The sequence below is a fragment of the Lepisma saccharinum genome, chromosome 12, assembly GCF_977018435.1.
Source record: "Lepisma saccharinum chromosome 12, izLepSacc3.1, whole genome shotgun sequence".
In the NCBI taxonomy this organism is placed as follows: Eukaryota; Metazoa; Arthropoda; class Insecta; order Zygentoma; family Lepismatidae; genus Lepisma; species Lepisma saccharinum.
The window spans coordinates 41,078,071-41,100,851 of record NC_139240.1 but is presented as its reverse complement, the minus strand read 5'-3'; the positions used below and the strand labels follow the sequence as shown (position 1 = coordinate 41,100,851).

At 38.3% G+C, this 22,781-nt stretch overlaps 1 protein-coding gene across 2 annotated transcripts in view; it reads right to left on the bottom strand.

Annotated features, from left to right (window-relative positions):
• The window catches only part of LOC145996019 (uncharacterized protein CG7065-like), an 83,440-nt gene that overhangs the window by 40,479 nt on the left and 20,180 nt on the right, over nucleotides 1–22,781 (bottom strand). For both annotated transcript variants that reach the window (XM_083132188.1, XM_083132189.1), the window contains one exon: nucleotides 902–1,157. In XM_083132188.1, the coding sequence (XP_082988314.1) occupies nucleotides 902–1,157 (256 nt within the window). The remainder of the gene's footprint in view (nucleotides 1–901; nucleotides 1,158–22,781) is intronic.

Sequence of the window (22,781 nt, the reverse complement as noted above, 5' to 3'; positions counted from 1 at the left end):
CACTCAAGATTCAGGTAAAATTACAATTTTATATTGGATCAATCGATTATCAGTTATTGATAAATTGAACATGTGTCCTTTATAGTTGTCAGCAATGCCAACCTCAGTGGACTTGTTAGCACAGCATGCTACGATGGCAGGTTTCATGGGTTGGAATCCAGGCCTGGTCATGTATGTTCTTTGTAAGTGTCCCTTCATCAATTTCATCATATCTTCACTCATCCTCATCGTTGCGATTAGCCAAAAGTGGCAGAAAGGCAACACTAAACAACAAAAATAAAATACTTGTTAAAAACAATACAAAACAGCACAGTACGAGACACTTTAAACATTTGTCTGAGCTTTCAACACCATATTGGAGTCATCATCTGGGCTGGTCGAGAGACGATGAAGACATGGTTGAGGTTCCGATGACGTTGCTTAATGTGTCTACCGGAAGATGTCGTTGCGGTCTTGAGGTGTTGGTAAGTTCCTGGTTGTTCTGATTGATGGATTTTCTTAGTTTGATTGTATTACACCATGATAAAGATCTCCACATAAATTGTCATCGAGATTATATTTGTATTTTTTAACATGTTCATTAACGTCCCCTTACCAACACTGCAAAACCGCAATGACATCTTCCGGCAGACACAGCAAGCAACGTAATCGGAACCTCAACTGTGTTTTCTTCGCTGTCTCTTGACCAGCCCGGATGATGACTCTGAGATGTTGAAAGTTGGGACAAGGGACAAACTTTTAAAATGTTTCATACCAAACTGTTTGTGTATTGTATTGCATTTAACAAGAATGTTGCTGGCACGTGTCAAACAAAGTTTAATGTCTAAAAATTTAAATTGATTAATGATTAAATATAATTTCATTCCAATTAAAAACCTACATTCAGTGGTCATCTGCATACCTTGATGTGATTCAATTATTTTGGTGAAATTCTGCCGCGGGTGGCATGGAAGAACCATCTTGCTTTGATGCTTTTTCCCTTCAATATGGCAATCAAAGTTCTTCCTTCCATAAATATCCACAATGCACACATGGCAGTGGAAATGCAGAGACCCTTGGTCCGCATCGATGGTGTAGACGTATCCAAGAGATCCATCGCTGAGCCTAACTTTGCTGGCGAACACATGATCCTTCTCTGCATCAGTCAACTCAGGAATCTGAAATGGATGGAAAGAGAAGGAACATTACTGCCTGAAAACACACATTTATTTCACCACCTCATTAAACATAGAATGAACAAATGTAGTAGTAAAACATAATTTACAATTATCTTCACAATATGGAAGCTTTATTCATCACCATGAAAGATACAAATTGCACAAAAAGAAAGAAAATACGACAAATGCAATCTTATCAATTTAATTATAAATACGAGATGTGGCAATAAAGTTTCCGGACTCATGCTGTAACTCTTCTATTGAAAAAAATCCGACAATCAAAATGATTTACCCTTCAATGTAGCCCCCTCCCTGATCCCGCACCACATGAATCTTCCACTGTTGGAAGAAGTATTTTAGGTCATTTTCTGATATGCTGTTCAAGAGTAGCGTCCTTTCGCTTTCACCGCATCCACAGACTCGAACAGTGTTCCTTTAGTGCAGACTTTACTTCTGGGAACTGAAAAAAGTCGCACGGGTTACAGTGGATATTCCAACACTACGAGGGTCACTATTTATATTTTGAGCCTAACAATGAAAAAACAGGAATTTGGCATTGAAAACTGCTTTATTGTTTTTCGAAGTAATCTCCTTTATGGTCAATACACTTTTGCATTCGTTCGAACCATTTGTCAAAGCAGTTTTTCCAATCTTCTTGAGACACCTCCATAATATGGTTTTTGAACGCATCAACGGCGTCTTCCGCCGACGAAAATCGTTGTCCATGCAATTTATTCTTGACATTCGGGAACAAGAAGAAGTCATTGGGTGCCAAATCAGGACTGTACAGCGGATGACCATCAATTCGATTTTTTGACTGTTCATAAAGTCGGTTGTTAGACGAGATGTGTGGCAGCTGGCATTGTCTTTATGAAGAATGATCCGATGGCGTTTCATTGTGTTCCGTATTTGACCGAAGACCTCTGGCAAACAAATTGTCGTGTACCATTCAGAGTTGATCCTCTACGTTCCTCTAAAGGCACAGTTGCCACATGACAAACAGGCGACCATTTGTTTTGATGTGCTTCGAGCGCGAACAACTTTTGTTGGATTGGGTTCATCTTGAAACACCCATACGGTCGACTGCTGTTTACTTTCCGGCTCATATGCATATATCCATGATTCGTCACCTGTTACAAACTTATATACGTCTTTTGAAGCACCACGATTGTATTTATTGAGCATTTGTTTGCACCAATTGACGCGAGCGTCTTTTTGAGTTTTTGTCAAATTGTGTGGGATCCAACGAGAACATACCTTTCTCACAGCTAAATGATCATGTAATATTTTATATATGCTGGTGGAACTAATGCCTATGGTTGCCTCAATCTCACAGTATGTCACATGACGATCTTGCAGTATTAGGTTTGGCACAGCATCAATGTTTTCTTGAACAACTCATTTTGGACGACCTTCGCGAATCTCGTCGGTGAGCGAATGGCGGCCACGATTACATTCGTTATACCAGCGTTTCACTGTGGCAAAGGATGGGGCTTCATCGCCAAATGTGGAAGTAAGTTGATCGATGCACTCTTGTCTTGATAATCCACGTCGAAAATCGTAAAAAATCATCGCACGAAAATGTTCACGAGTTAATTCCATTTTATTGTTGTCGCGCAATCTCCAAGGCAACATAAACAACACAAATTAAGCTATTGACAAAACATTTGAAGTACGTTATGGTCAATAATGCCAGACGATTCTATGCAAACGTCAAACTGCACCTAACTTCAATCAGTGTTGCCAAGGCTCAAAATATAAATAGTGACCCTCGTACAATATCTTGTATCACCAAAAACTTCACAGATAGGGTGTTGTGAATTGGCATGTTGTCCTGATGAAGGACCCATGAGCCATGCTTCCACATATCTGGTCTCGTTCTTCTCACCCGTTCATGAAGGGTCCCCAAAATATTCTTATGATATAACTGATTGACAATCCGACCTTCAAGCACCCAATCTACGTAGATAGTCCCTCGCATATCGAAAAAGCAATCATCATTGCTTTGAATTTGGGAGTTGCTCATTTGAGCTTTCTTTATCACTGGGGATTGGTGCTCTAGAGTGCATGGATTGCCACTTAGTCTCAGGGTCGTGTAGAAAAATTCAAGTTCCATCGCAAGTAATTACATTTAGGATGAAGTCAGGATCATTTTCGATGTTTTCAAGTATCGGCATAACAATTCACTTGATGCTCCTTTTGATTGGGTGCGAGGATTTTTGGTACCACTTTTGCACACACTTTTTTCATACCAAGACCATCATGTATAATCTGTGAACTGCCTTGTACACGATCAAATTAATCATGAACAAATCGTTAAATTGAAAGCAATTGAAAGTCCTAGAACAACGTTCCCATTGGAAATCTTGAATGATCTGAAATTGCTCATGTACACGATCAAAGAAAAATTGGACAAGTTCACATTTGACGAAAATGTGGCAGTGTTTATGGCATGGAAATAAAAAAATAGACTAGCAATTAGTCATAACAGAAATAATTTTATTTCCAAAGGAAGAAGTTGGACATATTGGAAATTCAAAAGAAGTGTGATGTTGATGTATTTTGTCGAGTCCGCTTTAGAGGGAAGCATCTCCTTTAACATTTTTGCTAGCATAAATGCTAAGTAAATACTTCAAAAAATCTTATAGCAGGATAGTTTGTACTCTGCATGGATCATTTCGGTTAGCTTTTGCGATCACAATGTATAATACATACAGCACAAAAGGCACATCAGTTACACCATCTATGGTGAGCGCAAGGTGTTTACAATTGAAAAAACAGAAACATTCTTCCATACGTGTACAGTAAACGCTATAAAGTATGTATTTAATCAGTGCCATTATTTTGTACCTAAAACCATTTAGTATGAAACATTATTCCTCTCGGTTGAATAGTTATAGTCTTTTCAAAATGTGAAGTAATACACTGTGTGTGTTTACATCTCAACAAGCTGCCATTACATCTGCATTCGTGACCTAGAGGTCCCTTTTCGATAATAGATTTCAATAGCATGTTCTCTGATTGTTCAACAGCCAGACTTTGATTGCATTAATTAGAACCACCCCTAAACAGAAATTCCTTGACCAAACTTTGGGTCCAATGAGAAAAATGAGATTGCCATTGACGTCATTACCTTTTAAGCATTCAATTTAAGGACTAGTCCATGTTTTTTTTTCATCGTGTGCAAGGCACTTAACAGTTTCCTTATTGATGTTATAGAGTTCATAAATTGCTCGAATGCTCAGGCGACTGTCTCCTCGAACAATTTTAGCAACCTTCTCGATACTGTTTTGAGTTTCCGATCAAAGAGCAAGGGTAGCCTGATCGTGGATTGTCCCAGATGCCTTCCCTACCCTCTTTAAACGTCTTAAACCACTCGAAAACTTATGCGAGATAAACACTGATCTCCACAAATTTTTTCAACTAATTGTAAGTTTCTGTATCGAATTTCTCAAGTTTTGTAAAAAAAAATTAACACATTGTTCCACTATTAAAATTAACAATTTCGACAGAGCTCAGATGCACAGTCTGCTTCTGACAAAGGCTACAGCCAGACTACTCCATGCACATGGGTAAAAGTTTGTATGCAGGCGAAGGCGAGTTCACAGGTCAGTATCATACCCAGCTCTTTGTTATCGATGTGACCTGAAATGAATAAATCAATCCGGAAACTATATTGCCACACCTCGTATGCTGTATCGTAATAAATTTCCATTATGAATTGAGTTTCCCGTACATTGCAATTATTATTACAAAGCACTGTTATCTTAGTGTCTAATAGGCCTCTTCAATGCCACTGTGGTAACGGTGTCCTCTTAAAAACCTCTACTAGTCATAGTCATACTTCCATATCCAATGGAGGAAGATTACACAGTCGTTCGGATCTTATTTATACTATAGGTTCAGCCCAATTGATGACTTTCAAGTTGACATCATCATGCAGTGTATTCTGAGAAGAAATTGGGCAAACAGATTAGCATTTCACCATTTTACACATTTTTTGTGGCTTCCGTAGGACTTCGGAATATGTAAAAAGTACTCATATGATCACGATAATCACACCTTGATTCACTCGGCAAAGATCATTGGCACAATGCTTACCCTGCATGATTCAACTCCGGATCTGATGTGTTTGTCCAAAATATGGCAGACTGAATTGTAGGGGAGGAATTTCGAAGAACATAAAGCATGCTTAAACTTTGGCAAATGTTCTCTCTTAAACTGCTCACCTCATGGACTACACATACCTTAGTTCTTGAGAAAGATGTGTGTGTGTGTAGTACAATGAAACTTGAGTACCGGCTACATCAAGAATTTTCATCCAGAAAAATCAGTCATCCACTGCTGGATTCACACATCGAAGAAGCAACGGCCATCCATGATAAAAACAAAGCCTCAACTAGGACATTGTGTTGCTGGAAACATTTGAGAGAGCACAGACGCAAGAGACAAAACTACCTATTGCCAGCCACCTATGTTGGACTACACAAGACAACGTACTCATAAAAAAGGGTTTCATGCACATCTCTGCACTTTAATCCTTGAAGATGAGAATTACATTAGCTCTCGAAAACTCGGATATATTCGGAACTGAACTTGCTGATATCCCACGAGAATCTCATCATCATTCATCGCCAGGAGAGCACCGATAAAATTTCAAACCATGATCAATTCGCCAAAGAATGTGTTTGTATCAATATTATTATTTGAAATATGACAGTGGCTGCAAAGTAAACACGTTTTTATTTCCAGAATGGGTGATGTTTTAATAGAAACTCATGGTATTTTCTTTTACAAATTAAGTATTTCATAACCGCTACAAGCATCAAAGTCTCTTTTACACATGTAAATAATGTGCAATACCGTATGCATTGACACGCTGCCAATCCAAGAAATAAATGCTACCTTACATAACATATACGACCTTCATTACATTGTAGTAGATACTACATTTTATGTTTGTTAATGACGAACTGTCACACCATTTCCAACATTTCACAATTGTATATACATAACAAGGTTTGAAACTAGTCCTCAATATCCGGGTGCCAATTCGCAAATAATGCATAACACTCAAGTAACAAAGCTGAAAAATCAGTCACCGTAAGTGATACAATAGCACGAAGGTGATGACAAATTAGTTTACGCTAGTAAACTATATTTCCTCACTTTTTAGGATCACACGAGAAGGAAGAAAATTGATACAATCTGAATATTAAAAGGTCATTTTATTTTCACATTGAAACAAACTTAACAGTTGGGCTGAAAAGTTCGTAGGCTAACATAGTATAAAATATTTTTTTGACAAAATTCGATTTTATTATTCAATATAGTTGCCTTCGAGGGCGATACAATGATTATAGCGGTCATACAATTTTTCGATGCCATTTTTATAGTACGATTTCTCTTTAGCCTCAAAATAGGCCTCAGTTTCGGCGATTACCTCTTCATCAGCGCTAAATTTCTTTCCAGCGAGCATTCTTTTAAGGTCTGCAAACAGGAAAAAGTCACTGGGGGCCAGATCTGGAGAATATGGTGGATGGGGAAGCAATTTTATTACGGTTGAATATCGCTAAACATTGCTCCGAATCATCAAAACGTTGTTGCTTTTGATCGATTGTGAGCACGCGCGGCACCCATTTTGCACACAGCTTTCGCATGTTCAAATATTCATGCACAATATGTCCAACACGTTCCTTTGATATTTTTAAAGTCTCGGCTATCTCGATCAACTTCACTTTACGATCATTTAAAATTATTTTGTGGACTTTTTTGATGTTTTCGTCAGTAACAGCCTCTTTGGGGCGTCCACTGCGTGCATCGTTTTCGATGCTCATTTCGCCTCGTTTAAATTTAGCAAACCACTTCTCAACGGTTGATTTTCCTGGTGCAGAGTCCGAATAATGTTTATCAAGCCAAGCCTTGGCTTCAACAGTATTTTTTTTCGCCAAAAAGCAATGCTTTATTAATACACGAAATTCTTTTTTATCCATTTTTTCACAATAACAAAAGCTGCTTCACTCACAATGCTATATCTCACGAACTGATATCCGGCAGCTGTGAAATTTATACACGTATCTTTTGAAGGTTAGTACTAAGTAAAAATCACATGGATTTAATTCTAGTAACGCCATCTATGAGTCAGCCTACGAACTTTTCAGCCCAACTGTTATACTGCAAAGTCAGCATAAAGCTTTGAAAATCTTTCAATGTGTCACACACTGATATTTGTAAGAAATACAAATCAACTGATATTGTGAAGACAAAGCTCATGGTAACAGATCCAGTCAAGACGTTATTTCTGGTTATTTTCTGTTGAATTTCATCAAGGATTCACTTACACTGATACCAATTGCTAGGCTATATAGTGATAACACCAAATATTCCACATTCCTGTATTTAAAAAGATTACAAGATAATATGTATACTTTCCATCATGCTCACATGGCCACAAAAGTAGAAACCTGGTTGATTTGGATAAAAATGAATTAAAACCAACCACAAAATTACTAATATTAAACACTGTGCCATAGCAGTGCTACATCTTGTCTATTCATTTTGATTAATTGTAAGGGCTATTGTGGCTCAATTAAAAAAAAAATTGTGTAAAACTATTTTCTCTTGTAGTAAGTTCATTGCGAGGAAGAGAAAAGTCAAAATTTCAGCGGTGTAGTCGACCCAGGGTTTAAGTACTTGAGACAAAATGAAGGCTGACAGATCCTAGTTTTGAAAAACTCAATATACTGACCAAGGCAGAAAAATGTATTTTATTTTAAAACATAAACTAAACGTAACGTTTCAACCTTCTAGCAAGATCTTCATCAGACTCTGTACCCAGTACAAATGAAACAAGGTACAAAACAGAAAGATATATACACACAGAGAAAAGCGGTCGAAAAGGGAGGTGACAAAATAATTCTATCTTGCAGATATGTGGATGATTGTTTTGGCATATGGAAGGGAACGAAGAGGCAGCTCAACATATTTGCCGAAGAAATACAAGATGAAGGAGGGATATTCTTGGAACTCGAAATAGAAGAAGAAGAAGACAAGATAAGCTACTTAGATATATTGATCAAAAGGAAGAGAGGACAAGAAATTGAAACCGCTTGGCATCAGAAGATGTGTGCAGCAGGGGTATTCTGCCATAAAAGAAGTGATGTGAGGTGACAAAAATAAATTTTATAAAGAATATGAAGGTCAGAATCAAAAAAAGATGCACAAAAGAATGTGAAAAAGAAGGCAAAATAAATAGCCTATGGAAACAGCTGGAAAAGAATGGCTACAAGAAGGAGGATAGACTGGACATAAACAGTAGAAGGAAGAAAAGTGGCAGGGGAGAAGAGGAAGATAAAGAAAAGTGCAAAGTGCTTAGGAAAAGTGGGCATTAAAACTTACAGGAAGGGAGGGAGGGAGAAGCATCTTAGGAATAGCGAAGAATGCAAACAAGAAAAAGGAAAACAGAGAAGAGGAAGGGATTATCTACGAAGTAAAATGTAAAGAATGTCAGAGTGTGTACATAGGAGAAACGAAAAAGAGGCTAAAAGACAGGTTGAAACAACATAGGGATGATGAAAGACTTAAGAGAGAGAGAAATGCGATATTTAAACACACGAGAGAAACAGGACATGACATAGAGTGGAATGAGGCTAAGCAGATAGGAAGGGAGAAGAGAATACTAGTAAGAAAATGGAAGGAGGCCAAGGAAATAGAGAAGAAAGGAGAAGAAGACACAATGAACTGGAATGGGGGACTGAAGATAAACAAAGAATGGAAGGTGGTGTTAGAAAAAGTGGAAAGGACAAGAGCGAAAGAGGATAGAAGGAAGAGGAATGAAGTGAGATAAAAAGTCCAACCAATTTCCAGATGAAAGGAAATGTTTATCCAAATTGCCTGTCAGGTGAAAGTATAGTTGACAAGGGAAGGCCACCTGCTGGAATGTTCTACAGAGAAAACAACTTTCTAATAATCTTGTGTCTGGAGGGGAATGATTTCTGTGTGTATATATAGCTTCCTGTTTTGTACCTTGTTACATTTGTAGTGGGTACAGAGTCTGATGAAGACCTTGCTAGAAGGCTGAAACGTTACGTTTAGTTTATGTTTTAAAATAAAATAAATTTTTCTGGCCTTGGTGAGTATATTGAGTTTTTCATATCAGGGAAACAAGGCTTAATGCATGGAAAATAAAACAATCTATCTGGCAGACAGAAGATTATTACAAAATAATACATATATATCTTGAAGTTGATTAGGTAAATTTTTGGGTACATTTGAATCATACAAAACCTTTACATTGTTAATATTTTTGTGTGTGGAAGGGAGGGTGAGAGTAGGTAATAAAAACGTAAGTTTGGAATAGAGAAAAAATCTGTTTGTATCCTTGAATTTTTGCAAAGTTCGCCTTGAAAACCAGAAACTATACTTGAATTTTATCATGGTCCTAGTGACCACCATGAATCTTTTTGTGATATCCACACTCAAACTCTGCCTTTTGTCTGTGAGGAGGATAATTTCATGTGCTGAAAATTATCTTTCAACAGAAACAGTCAGTAGTTCAAATTTGAATGCTGAAACATTAGTTCCCAAGGCGTGAATGCCAAAGAGGGCCAAACTGACAAGAAAGTGAGCGAGGCACTGTGCAGGCTGGTGCAGGCAGTAGAGAGGATTGGGTGCTTAAACTGAGAATGGGGAAAGGGGAGGGGGGGCAGGACAGTTTATTTTATCTTAGTAGGCAAGGCTTAGCATTAAGAGTCTATAGTGCAGGGGTAAAAAGCAGGGGGGAACTGTCCCATTTCGCTGCCACTGTCTGCAGGTAAGTAATGTGACATTTTTTGTTTTGGTTAAAGCACTTGGAGGGAGGAAACTCGACAGAAAACATGTTTTAAACATGCCAGTCATTGAATTTCGCCACCAAACCTAGTAAATACCTGTGAGATATAAAAATCCTGTAAAAACCTAAAAAAAGGTTCAATTTAGGCACATAAACCTAAAATAGGTTCTAACAAACAAAAATAGGTTATTTTAGGCACTATAAAACTGCGTCAGTCGTTGCATTTTTTAATGAAACTGATATAATTTGTTATTTCTTATTTACCTGCAAAGGAAAAAATAGGTTAAAAACCTAAAATCTCAGCTCTAATAATTACTTAGATGACTTTATACTCCTAACATTTCTATTTTCACTTGAATGCCCCTTGTGCATTGATATCAAATAGCATACAATCCATAAAGATGAGAGTGACATTCGCTCCCCACAGCTCGGAAGCTTATCCAGAAATCACCTGGCTAATGTTTTAGCTAAATATCTTGTACCTTCTCAACTTGTAAAATACATGGCATATATTCTTATGTACAACCATTGTAATAAAGTATCAATTCTCTTCACAGCAGTATAAAAGTCTATAATAATAATAATAATAATATGTGGTGGTCTACTAGGTAGGACATCTGACTACCAAGTGGAAGACACAGGTTTGATTCCCAGGGGGGTGTTCTAAGGTCGGGTTTTCACATAAAGCAGCTCTGGGACACATCCAGCCTCAAATCAATGGATACCTGGCTGCAACCCTGGATTGTAAAGGTGTCCATGGTGCTGATCACTTCACCTAAAAAATTGCCAAAAATGTGTGGAGTCCCACCCTCACATCCCCTAAATGTGCCACGCTATTTGCATGGGGAACTTTACCTTACCATCCCAAGTAAACCTCTTCATAATTTTTCAACATACAGGCCTCTCTGGACCGGACTTTTCATAAAAGAAAGTAAAAAGTAGCTCAAGAACTAATTGTCATATTTTTTCTCTCTTTACAGGAATTACAGAACATTTGGTTGAGGTGAAATTTACACAATGCACCCCCCAATCATGTAACTTAAAGGAAGAATATATATATATATATATATATATATATATATTTAATGGTATCCAGAATACTCCAGGGTCACTACAACAGACCAAAATGAATGGGAAAAAAGTAGTAGGTAAAAGTGATAAATTCCTACAAGTATGCAAATTTCATTAAAATTAGGCAGATACTTCTTGGGTAAAAATAATGTATAGGAATGGCAGTGTTGCCAGCCTCCAGAAAAAATCCAGAATTTTGCTCCAAGGTTTGGCCCCATGGAGTCTGGGTGAATCAAATTTGGATGGAAGCATGACAAAAGACATGCAATGCCTATCCGCATAGGGAGTTACAGCCCTATCCCATAATACTCAAGAGGGAAACAAAGGACTTTTTCAAACTTCAATTGTTAATAATAGTAACAAATGATATATTGTCTTGTAATTTGAGTATGTCACACCATATGTATACAAATGAACAAAAAAGAACTGAATATCATGTAGATTTCAGGAAATGGTTCGTTAATTGTTGTCATATGGTGCTGGGAATGGTTTTACAGGTGATGGGTAGACCTTTTCCCGTCTTTCCACTAAAGGTTAATGGTAAATTTATCCCCTGTTCATTCCCACTGTACAATGAAGGTACATCGATTGTCTGGAGGTAAGGCTCCACACATTTTCTGTTATAATGAAAGTGATCTGGCCAATGGCACGTATATCCCCTCATGGTGAAACCATTCAACCAAAATTTATATACAGGGAGGTTATTTCAGTCGTTCACCGCCAGCGTGACGGCCGTTCGTCGGAGTCTTCATGCAACAGGTCCCGGCAAATTGCGTTCAGGAAGTCCGTAACAGAAACCGCTTGTTTTCTAATGTTTCCACTTTTCACAATTACAGTTACAATTACAATTGAAATAAGCACATACCTTGTCGCAAGGATGCTGGAAAAGGTGTCCTCGCAAATACAAATATTTCTGGCACCTTATTCCTGACATCTAATCTTAGATTAGACATCGCTACTTTATCCTCAGTTGACATTAAGGGAAGACAGCATCCCGGCGCATAAAGCAAACCGAAAGCGTAAAATGATATTTAAAAGTAATAATAATGATGATCACTAACCTCCTGTGTTATAAGAGATGTTGAAAATGACCTTGAACCTTCTTAGGTTCAAGAGATCCTGTCTCTCGTAATTCCCTGACCACTTTTCTGCAAGAATTCGTTTTCACGTAATTATCGTACATAAAAACTCTCTGTGCAAGAGTATATTTGTTTAACGGCATAAGTAATGAATGAATAACAATTAACACACAATAAACACTGGCCATGAGTAGCACATTACAATAACACAGTATAAACAACACGCGTACTGATAAACGCAAACAGAAGTGAACATGAACGTACAGTGACTACGTCTGGTAGCTGACAGTGTTGCTAACCATTTTTCGGCAATGTCCCTACAGACGTAGTCAAAATGTCCCTACAACTGACCAAATGTTCCTGCTCCACGTAAAGCGACTAAAAAAAAAAAACACCTCATGAGCATGCAAGACAGAAGATAAAATATACCAGGGTGGCTACAAACAAGCAGAAATGAAATTCCCTGACTTTTCCAGGTTTTCCAGGACAAAATTTACATTTTCCCCTGACAATTACAAACTAAACTAATTCGATGTTTTTGCAAATAGAAATAATAAACTCACACAGATCCACAAATGGTTTTGTTAAGTACCAATATTATTTTATATGAAATTGACTTAATTTCTCTATTCTCTATGATTTGAATTCAAACTGCAAAATAGTGAATTTGGAAAATTATTACAATTTACAAGCTAGGGAAACATTACGGAATTTTGTCATACGCAGTAAGTTTAAAATAAAATACTTGATTATTTTTAAAGTTACGACTAAATGAGATAAGAGTGAAGAGTGAATGATTAAGAAATACAACTTGTAATTTATCAGTCTCCTTATACATTCTCGGTATTATATGTTGATATTTCCACTGAGGTTTGGAACCCTCTGCTTGCAAGAACCATGAGTGCGGACTCATTTTTCAATGCATAAAGCTACTTCTCTCTTCTCTGTAAAGAAAACAACTTAACTCTGGCATATAAGTGAAACAATTGAATCGAACAAAATAAAGTGTCATATTTCCTTATATTTATTATCAATGGGATTTCTGCTTCAGTACAGTATATCCAAGTGAAGTACTGTGAAACTGACAACATGCAGTTATACCATTAATGCTGACGAAAAGGGTATGTAGGTATTAGAAATTTAACGCAAGGGATTTATAGAATTGTATTGTATAGGTACCTGATTTAGCTAACCACACATTAAAACAGGAACACTCTAATAATAAAAGCTTCTGAAAGTTCATATACGAGGGGCATCCTGAAAAAAGCTCCAATGGTGCCTATACGCAGCACTAGTGGTCGGAGAGCGACACACACACACATGCAGGCAGGAAGAAGTGGCATGTAGCTGTAATCTGCTACAGTTGCAATGCAGCCGTTTTAGGACAGTTCTAGGTTAAAGTTTGCAGCTCTCACACAGTCTCCCACCGACTGCGATGTAGCCTACATTGCACGCTCGGAATTTGGCACAGAGCCACCAGCAATCGTGTGAGGTGTGCAGACCGGACGTCGTGAGTGATAGTATGATCAGACGATGGTGCAGACAATTCACGGAAGGCCAATCGAATGTGAACAACCCCATACAGCTGAGTACACACGGGCCCTTTGCATCACTTCAGGTGAGAGATCTTGGACCACTCCCTTTACAGCCCTGGCCTTGAATGTACAGACATTCATCTCTTTGTTTAACTGAGAGGTTTCTGGCAGGGCAAGGATTTGACAGCTACACTGCGGTAGAGATAGTTCCAGTAAGACACACATACCATGGGCATACAAAATTTAGTGCCATACTACAACAAATGCCAGAACAACGGTGGTGATTCTGCCGAAAATTAGGTTAGGATTCACTGTTACTAATGCAATAAATTACAACTGATATTCTTGTTTTATTTATGCCTAATCGGTAGGGACCTTGATATTTTGTTTATTTTTTTTTAAATTAGTGTATTTTCTTATTTTTTATTTTTTACTATACGGTGTTATTTTCCCCAAAATTCACATTTTCATTTTAGCGCATTTTCTGGCAAATATCTGAAATTATACCTTCATGGTGTTTTTAAACTACTGTTACAAATTGTAAGTCACATGGCTTACTCCTCTTCGTGAGAGTTTGATATCTTGAAAGTTATTTTGGGAAAGTTATTTTCCATTCCCCTTCTTTAATTTTAAGTTAAGGATTTTAGAAAATGGAATTTTCCCCGTGTATACTGAAGGGTGCATAATGACCATAAGTGGCGACGCACCCAAAAAATTAAAATCAATCAATCTCACGTCACAGATACCGATATATTATGGCATTATCTTTTTTTGACTTGTTAGTGTTACGTTTCCCAAAATTCGCGTTTTGTTTTAGAACATTTATCTGCCAAATATACCAAAACGTAATACTCCATTGTGCTTTTAAACTATTATTTTAAATTGTAGGCCCCATGGTCTACGTATTTTCGTGACAGTTTGATATGTTGGAACAGATTTTTGAGGAAGTAAAAGTAAAGTGCTCCCCTGCACTTTTCCATGAAGGTGTATAGTAGGGGTGTAGAGTTAGGGCCCCACACTTTCTTGATCACGGCTGAAGCTAGGGGTGATGTGATCAGCACCACACTCCTGGCTACCTTTATCTCTCAAAGTTTCCTCAAGGTATCAGCTTCATATGATGCTGGGTGGGCGCTGGAGCAGTTTGAATAGGTGGAAAACATCTCGGTTCTCCACCGCAGGGGATCGACCACGGCTCTCTCGCATAGTAGTCAGACGCCCTAACGACTGAGCTCCATTATTACTCGCTCGACAAATGCCGAAGGTGCGCACTTATCTTGGTAATTCAAAACATATCTCGTGCGACAAATACTAAGATGTGGCTCCCGTGTGACGGTAGATAAGCACTCGATCTCCTGTTAGAACCCTGCCACTTTGCTCTGATGCAAATGGTTTTGATAGAAGTTGAAAAAATCGTGGGAAATACATGATTTAATGTGGCTGTCGGAATTATTCCATGTACGTATAACTCTATAGTTTACTCTTGAGTAAAATGTTGGAAAACTTGCATGTTCTATGTACACAAACATGGCCTAGATAAGACAAGAATGTTCGATTTCATGGATTTTTTCGTTGTTTTAGGACATTTCTAATTACTTTCTGGCCACCCCTCGTATAAATCAGTAGATGTAAAGTGAAAATTTAGCAGGGATGGCAGAGAAACGTCAATTCTTGAAGAAAGTGATTTGCTTTTATGATTGAATGATTAGAGTAAATATGATATTAAAATATTTACGTATTTATTATTAGTATTTTATTTCATAATATTGGACATTAACCTTGCTCAGTGAGAGATTAATGACCATCTCTCGCGAGTTTAAACAGACAGGACAGAGAGTGGCGTTAATTTCATTGCAATACTAGTGTTGCAGTAAATTTGAGGTTGGGAGCATGCACTTGCCAATTTTTAGAACGCTCACTAATGCAGATTTATGTTTCACTTTTCCGTGATATTATTCAATATATATCCCATTTGGTTGGATTCTTCTTGATATCTAAGAATAGTGCAATGTCATTGTAAACGTACGTTAACTTGTGCGAAACCAGTAATACGTCAGGATGATGAAAGAAAACCTTCGTAAGCACTGCTACATTAAATAAGGTGAAGTGAGCCAGAAGAGTAATAAAATTCCAGCAGCATATTTGCAGTCTAAAGCTCTTCTTGTTTATGCATGCGATTTTTGTTGGATGTTTCAGTCCATGCAATTTCTGTCGCATGTTGTAGTGAGATACTTTGTCGGGTGACGATATTCGACAAAAATCGTATGTATCAAAGGAACCTATTTGTTTCCTTGTTCCTTCAGTTTGCCCAACAAAATGCCTTACTACGACGTCCGACAACTATCGGACGGCGCCACCCGCTCTTATCCCCTCCATCTGTCGACAGGTCCCCTTACTACTCCCATGCTGACAAGAAAAAAACGATATTTCAATGCATTTTCCACGTAATATTTAGAGGCTTAACCTTTAATCCCCCGATGATACCATATGGTATCATCAGAGTAAGGTCGTACTCACCCGATGATACCATATGGTATCATGGTGCTGATTACGAAATTTTGGACCTTCATACTCTTTATGTTTGGGTGGAATCTGACAGGTCTGGAGCAAGCCTGGGAAATTCACACTGATGACTAACGTCCCCCCCTCTCCGCAACATATCCATGCCACATTTCCGAACAGAGTTTCACATTTTGGCTCTTATTCAACTTGTATGGCACCAAGGAACATGAAACATATTTCAATCTATTGGAAACGTCCATTCTTTGAAGAGAATACTAAAGTTTGCGCCTTCTTCCCAAAATAGCGGGAGAAGAGAGGGGCAAACTCCAGATTTTTGTTTTTTTTCCATTGAAATTTTGGGGTCGCGCCCCCCAAACTCCCCTTCCTCGGTTCGGAATTTTGAATTGTACACGGTTGCATGCGCAGATTTTTTAGCTGCAAAGCAAAAGTTATCCGAAGTAGATTGCTCCCATAGTGCCCGAGGTATAACAATTTTCCTCCAAAGAGTGTTCGAATTTAAAATTCCCGCCGAGAAGCCCGGGCGAGAGAAATTTCTCTCCATCTCTCTCTCTTTCTCTCTCTCCTCCTGCCATCACTGGTTTCTGGCGCCGTGGTTGTGTTGCACATAAAAGGTGCCTAAAAGTTGAGGCCAAAAATTACGAATGAGATTTCCTGTTCCCGTACAGAGTTCCATAATAATATCTTTAAATAAGTAAATAAATTTAAAAAAGAAAAATCAATGAAGACGAAATTCCCTGACATTTCCCTGACTTTTTTTGACACCTCCAATTCCCTGACTTTTCCCGGTTTTCCAGGTTTTCCAGGTCTGTCGCCACCCTGTATACACATTTACTTACCAAATCTTTCTGCTCGGTGCTTCCACAATTAATGAAGGAGCGAATTTACTGTACAGGACCCCTCCCCGATTTTTGTAATATTTGGCATACTCACTAATTGAGGCCTCCTAATCACGAATTTGAAGTTAAAATTTGTGGGTCACGTGTAGAAATTGCAAAATAAGTTAAATTGAGTGGTCCGCGATCGGCACGATTGCTCATTATTTACCGGAAGATTTTGTGTTTCCAATACTTAAAAAACGAAATATACATTCATGATATTACTACGACCCCAAATTTTAACTATGTTTGCTTATCCTAACCTAACCGTACCTGAATGGTTCGTGGGGCTATCCGTCAATGGTTTGTTGGGCTACCCGTGCATGTTTTTTTCGAGCCCAAATTTTAACTATGGTTGCCTTGCCTAACCTAACTTAACCTAACCTTACCGAGAATGGTCAGTGGGGCTATCCGTGAATGGTTTTGCGCTAATGGTGATTACGAACCGATAAAAAATCTTATTTTCGTAGCACTTTAACGGCAAACGTTCATCATCGAAGACGCCATTTTCGTATCCTGCAATTTTATGATTGATGTACTGTTGCCAAATTTACCTGTAATCAAATTAGTTCTTCTACATCGTGATTGTCGCTGTCACATGTAAGGACGTTCTTTGGGCAATATACTGAAATCCATAAGTTTATTAATTAGCCCACAGCCATCCTCCTGCACACTCAACCTAACAATCTGTACAACATTAACAACTTTTTACTGTTCTCTTCCGCCATTATTACACAATTCATGCTCTCCAAGTATGAAATCAACAGTGTGGCAACGCTGTAGAAAGCGTAACTAATTGCAAACGTCAATTGTTCATATCAACAAATATGGCTACCATACTTGTATACGGAGAATCATTGCGAGAATTGAAAAGCTTATTTTACAATTTCTACACGTTAATGAACAATTTTTTCACCTCACCCCAACATGTTAACTTGAGATAAATCATCACGACTAATTATTTCGTGAGTATAAGACGTAGCATAGAAATTACAGAAGGGTCCGGTATTGTAAATTCTTGCCTTAATGAATAATAGGGGTGTGCGGGACAGAATTTTTTGGGTCGGGACGGGATCGGAACGGTAATTTTTTTAAATCCCGACATTCGGGACTGAAAAATTTGCAATTTCCCGACCAAGTCGGAAAATTTTCGGGACGGGAAATGTTCGAAATTTTCCGAAGCACTGGAAATTTAAGTCATTTTCACTTTAAGTGATTGTTTTTGAATTTCTAGAATAAAAATTTACAATTTTCGATAAGTTCCAAAAACTTACAATGCAGAAAACGTCGAGAATTAACGACTCTTTAAAGTGACCATTCGGTATTTCCCGACTGCTCGGGATCCCGAAAAGTCGGGAAGTCATTTCCCGAAGTCGGGATTGGGACGGTAATTTTTTTTCCCGATCCCGGTCCTGACTTTTCGGGATCCCGCACACCCCTAATGAATAACGTTGAGTCGTTTACTATTGATTATGTTATTTGAAGTCATACATGGTGTTGCTGTGAAGAGATAGATGTTGGTTGGTGATATATGCTGTATTTCCTGCAGTCTTTAACAATTTTGGTCCCATTTTATTTCCCTTTGTTGTTTTTGTATCACTTAACATTGAAAATATTCTTTCCGTTTCCACGTTAGAATGGGGCAATGTTAGCACTATTTTCGCGAGAGTGGAAATGTTTTCAAAAAAGAACGTGCCTTGAAAGTTTTTGGTAACCGATAACATGTTCCAAAATTCTGATGGAGACTTGTCAGTTAGTTCTTTTTTTTCCTCCTCCCTAAAGTATCCAGATAAACTAATACATAAAATGTAATTCTCCAAGATTGAAAAAAGTACCTACGATTTCCCTCATTTGGCAAAATCTGTCCCTACGTCCCTACGCGGGCGAAATTTAGTGAAAAGTCCCTATGCGTAGGGACATGTCCCTACGGTTGGCATCACTGCCGATACGTGCAGTTTGAAGCGCCCTCTCGCGGCTGACAACTCCCCCAACCTCCGATAAGTTGCCGGCGCTGTCGCGACAACTGAGGATAAAGTAGCGATGTCTAATCTAAGATTAGATGTCAGAAATAAGGTGCCAGAAATATTTGTATTTGGGAGGGCACCTTTTCCAGCATCCTTGCGACAAGGTACGTGCTTATTTCAATTGTAATTGTAACTGTAATTGTGAAAAGTGGAAACATTAGAAAACAAGCGGTTTCTGTTACGGACTTCCTGTAATGCAATTTGCCGGGACCTGTTGCATGAAGACTCCGACGAACGGCCGTCACGCTGGCGGTGAACGACTGAAATAACCTTATATATATATCATCATCCTTCACAGTTTCCTGCCTCTGGCTGGCTTTGAATTCAATCTCAACAAAAATACCTGAATGAAATAACCATATTTCAATTCATAATTGACTAGCAATAAGACCACACAGAAAAAACAGATCTAGCCCTTTCATATTTGGAAAATGAGTTTTAGCTGCACATTTTATGAATAATTATCAATGTACATACATACCCTATTCATTATTAATCTTCACCTTGAAGAATAATGTTAATGCTTTACAAAGCAACAAATACAAAAGTTGGCTTACCTTTTGATGACCCATGACATTCACCATACAACATAGAAACAACACCACTCACCGCATGATGAAAAACAACACTGCATTAAAAATTTAACATGGTATTACTTTCACTGAAGTTTCTACCATGCTACGGTCTTTGATGTTACAGCTCGGAAAAAATGATAACACAAAACACTACATTGCCAGTAATTAAGATAGTACTGCATTACCAGAATTATGTCAGTAACTATTTATGATAATGTAACATTACTTTGATTTACAGTACCCATCTTTTATTCTTCTGAAATGAAGGGGACAACTTTATATTTCTCATAATTTAGTAGGTCCATAATCTATATAAAAGGGAGTTCAACGAGTTGAGATGGGGTGTCCCAATGCTCTAATGACTTTAGAAATGTCAGTATGTAGGAGAGAATGAAGATAAAGAAGTGAGTACAAACAAATAAGTACATTCGGACGTATAATCGCAACCGTATGTGCATACATCATCTAATATTATAAAAATACTTAAATATTATTTGGTGTGTTTCGAAAGTCAATACAAAAAGCACAAATCAAATGAGAGTAACTGGCCTCGTGAATCTAATTATTATTGTGATGCCTGCTATATCAGCGGCAATAAAATGTGCTGCAGATATGTGAAGTGTCATTGTTAATAATAGTGAACTAGAAAAGGAAAAATAATAGGCAGCTGTATTGAAGCGTGCTTTTAAAATGAAACAGTCAAATCTACATCATCTACATATACAAGCTGCTCATCTCTGTACACCCAGATTTCGACCAACTCCTCAGTACATTCTTTAAAAAAATCTTTACAATTTTCATAATTTATCAACTTGAATAATTGTGCAAATTTCACTTGCACGTAACCACATGTTTCAGATGCTTCGCTCTAGCCCTACACCTGCCTCCATGTGCACATTACACATTACACCCTGCATAAAATCATCAAAAATGCACAAGCTGTAAGATAAACAGTACTTTGACGAAGAATGTAAGTTTCTCCAAACAATTTCCTGCTTTGGTACACAAATTTACATCTCTTTCTACTACAAAAACTGCATTACTTGCTCATTTCACTCGTACTCATCATCATAACAGTCTACCGGTTTCTGAAGTTTGCAGAGGCTTTTGGTCTGGTTCTGCACACGTTTTCCCACGATTCTGCAACTAGCAGACAATGTTAACACAACTAACTTGCTCTCAAATGAAATGCACGTAAAGTGACTTTTGGAATGACCAGCTGAGATAACTCGCCTAACGCATTCAACTCATGTGACTTTCTTAATAATGTCACCCATCGTGGACATGCTATCTCAGGCATTATACTTTACGCTCTGGCACGGGATGTGCACAGGTTTGAGTCTCCTGGGGGAAGTTTAACAACTTTTCTCCTGAGATTTCATCCCGCTCTGGCTGCACATCTATTTCTGCGTCAATTGAAGCTTTCAATATTGTATTTGACACTACATACGAAGAGATTTTAACTACTCACACTCACTGAGAACACTTGATACTATATTTCTGATCGCCTTGCGTTAGAATTTCGATACTCAATAGAAAAGGTGGATTCGGTGTCCTCACCCTCCACAAGGGTGATACATATTTCAGCCATCAAAATTTATTTCTGGCATAATTCATTGTGCATACAATTCTTCTCTTATAGCTATGTTTACTCATATGAAATTTGATTGCAATCAGATGGTGTTAACCTGTACTGACGATCTTCAAATCTGAATACTCAATATGATTACACAGTAAGCAAATATCTACCAAAAATTATCAGTAAATAGTAAATTAATTTTCTTATTAAATTTAACATATATTTTGACACTTAAAATGATTCCCTTATTTACGAAACTACAATTGATATTGTCTGTTTAGCATCCATCTGCGAAAAGCTTTCATCTAGCTGAATATGCCACAACACAATTGCTTCTATTTTTCATCTGCAGTTTCATACATATCGTATCAAGCCCAGGTGCAACTCGAACCCAGGACCCCAAGCATCATAAATTAATAAGCTAATTACGTCATAAAAGGGGTTATGGAAATAGCTGGAAAGAGTTTCCTTCAAACTCATAACATCGGCATAAAAACTCAGACTGGGTGGAGTTGCTCGGCTTTTTTTTTCTCCTTCCATTTCGCCCTGCGAAATAAATGAACACTTTCCTATTTGTCTTTTGGCTCCATGAGCTCGTCCCCCTCCTCCATTTAGGAGATAACTCACATCTGGTTCATTTGGGCCCTTCCAGTTACATTCGCCCAACACCCCTCCGAGAATGGCTTTTCCTTCATATGACCCGCCAGTAGTACTACGAGGTATCCCATTCTTTCTGCATCCCGGCTTCAAAGCAAGAGCCCCCTGGTCTGCCATGCTTCACCACGATGTGTGCACAAACGGGGAAAACAAAATGCACCTTAGAATTTTAGATAAAGCACACGCGACAGCACAGAGCATCTCTCCGCTCGCCATCCAGCTGTTAAACGGGCATATGACAAACGTTCTCATATACACTGTTCACTCAGTTTTGGAGCGAATCCACCTTAGGACCTTTTGTGTCCATTCTCCATTCAAATTGCTTCTACCTTTACGTGAATTTCCCCCACATAAGATTTACCCCCCCCCCCTTTTTGGTTTTTATATGTCTTCAGTACATATCTGCATGATCACACTTACTCGTGGACCAAATTTTCCCGTCAGTACCTTGGCTCGAGTCCCAACCCCTAAGATGACGTTCTCCGGTTTTGTGAACCCCTTCCGGCTCGAAGAACTACAGTTTAACGCAAAGTGCAAATACCAACTCCCTCCTCGCTAAGATGGCCAAGTTGAAAGCGCAGAGTCCGAACTCGCTCGGCATACAGGACACGGCCATGTGTTTGTCCAATTTCCCATGCACTCGACTCTCCGGAACTTGAGATGAGAGTCAAGGCCCTTCAAGCTGAGCTTAACTCGCTCAAGCATAAACCCGATGGGAAATTAAACCTGGGACTCTCATCTGGATCTAGATCTAGAGAGACACGTCTCGAAGAACAGTTATAGAGTCTGTTTTTGAAGCTGGATAAAATGTTCAGTTATTCAAACAAACAACAGTCACCTGGCGTAGGGAGGCACACTGACTTTTACCGTGCCCCCAGA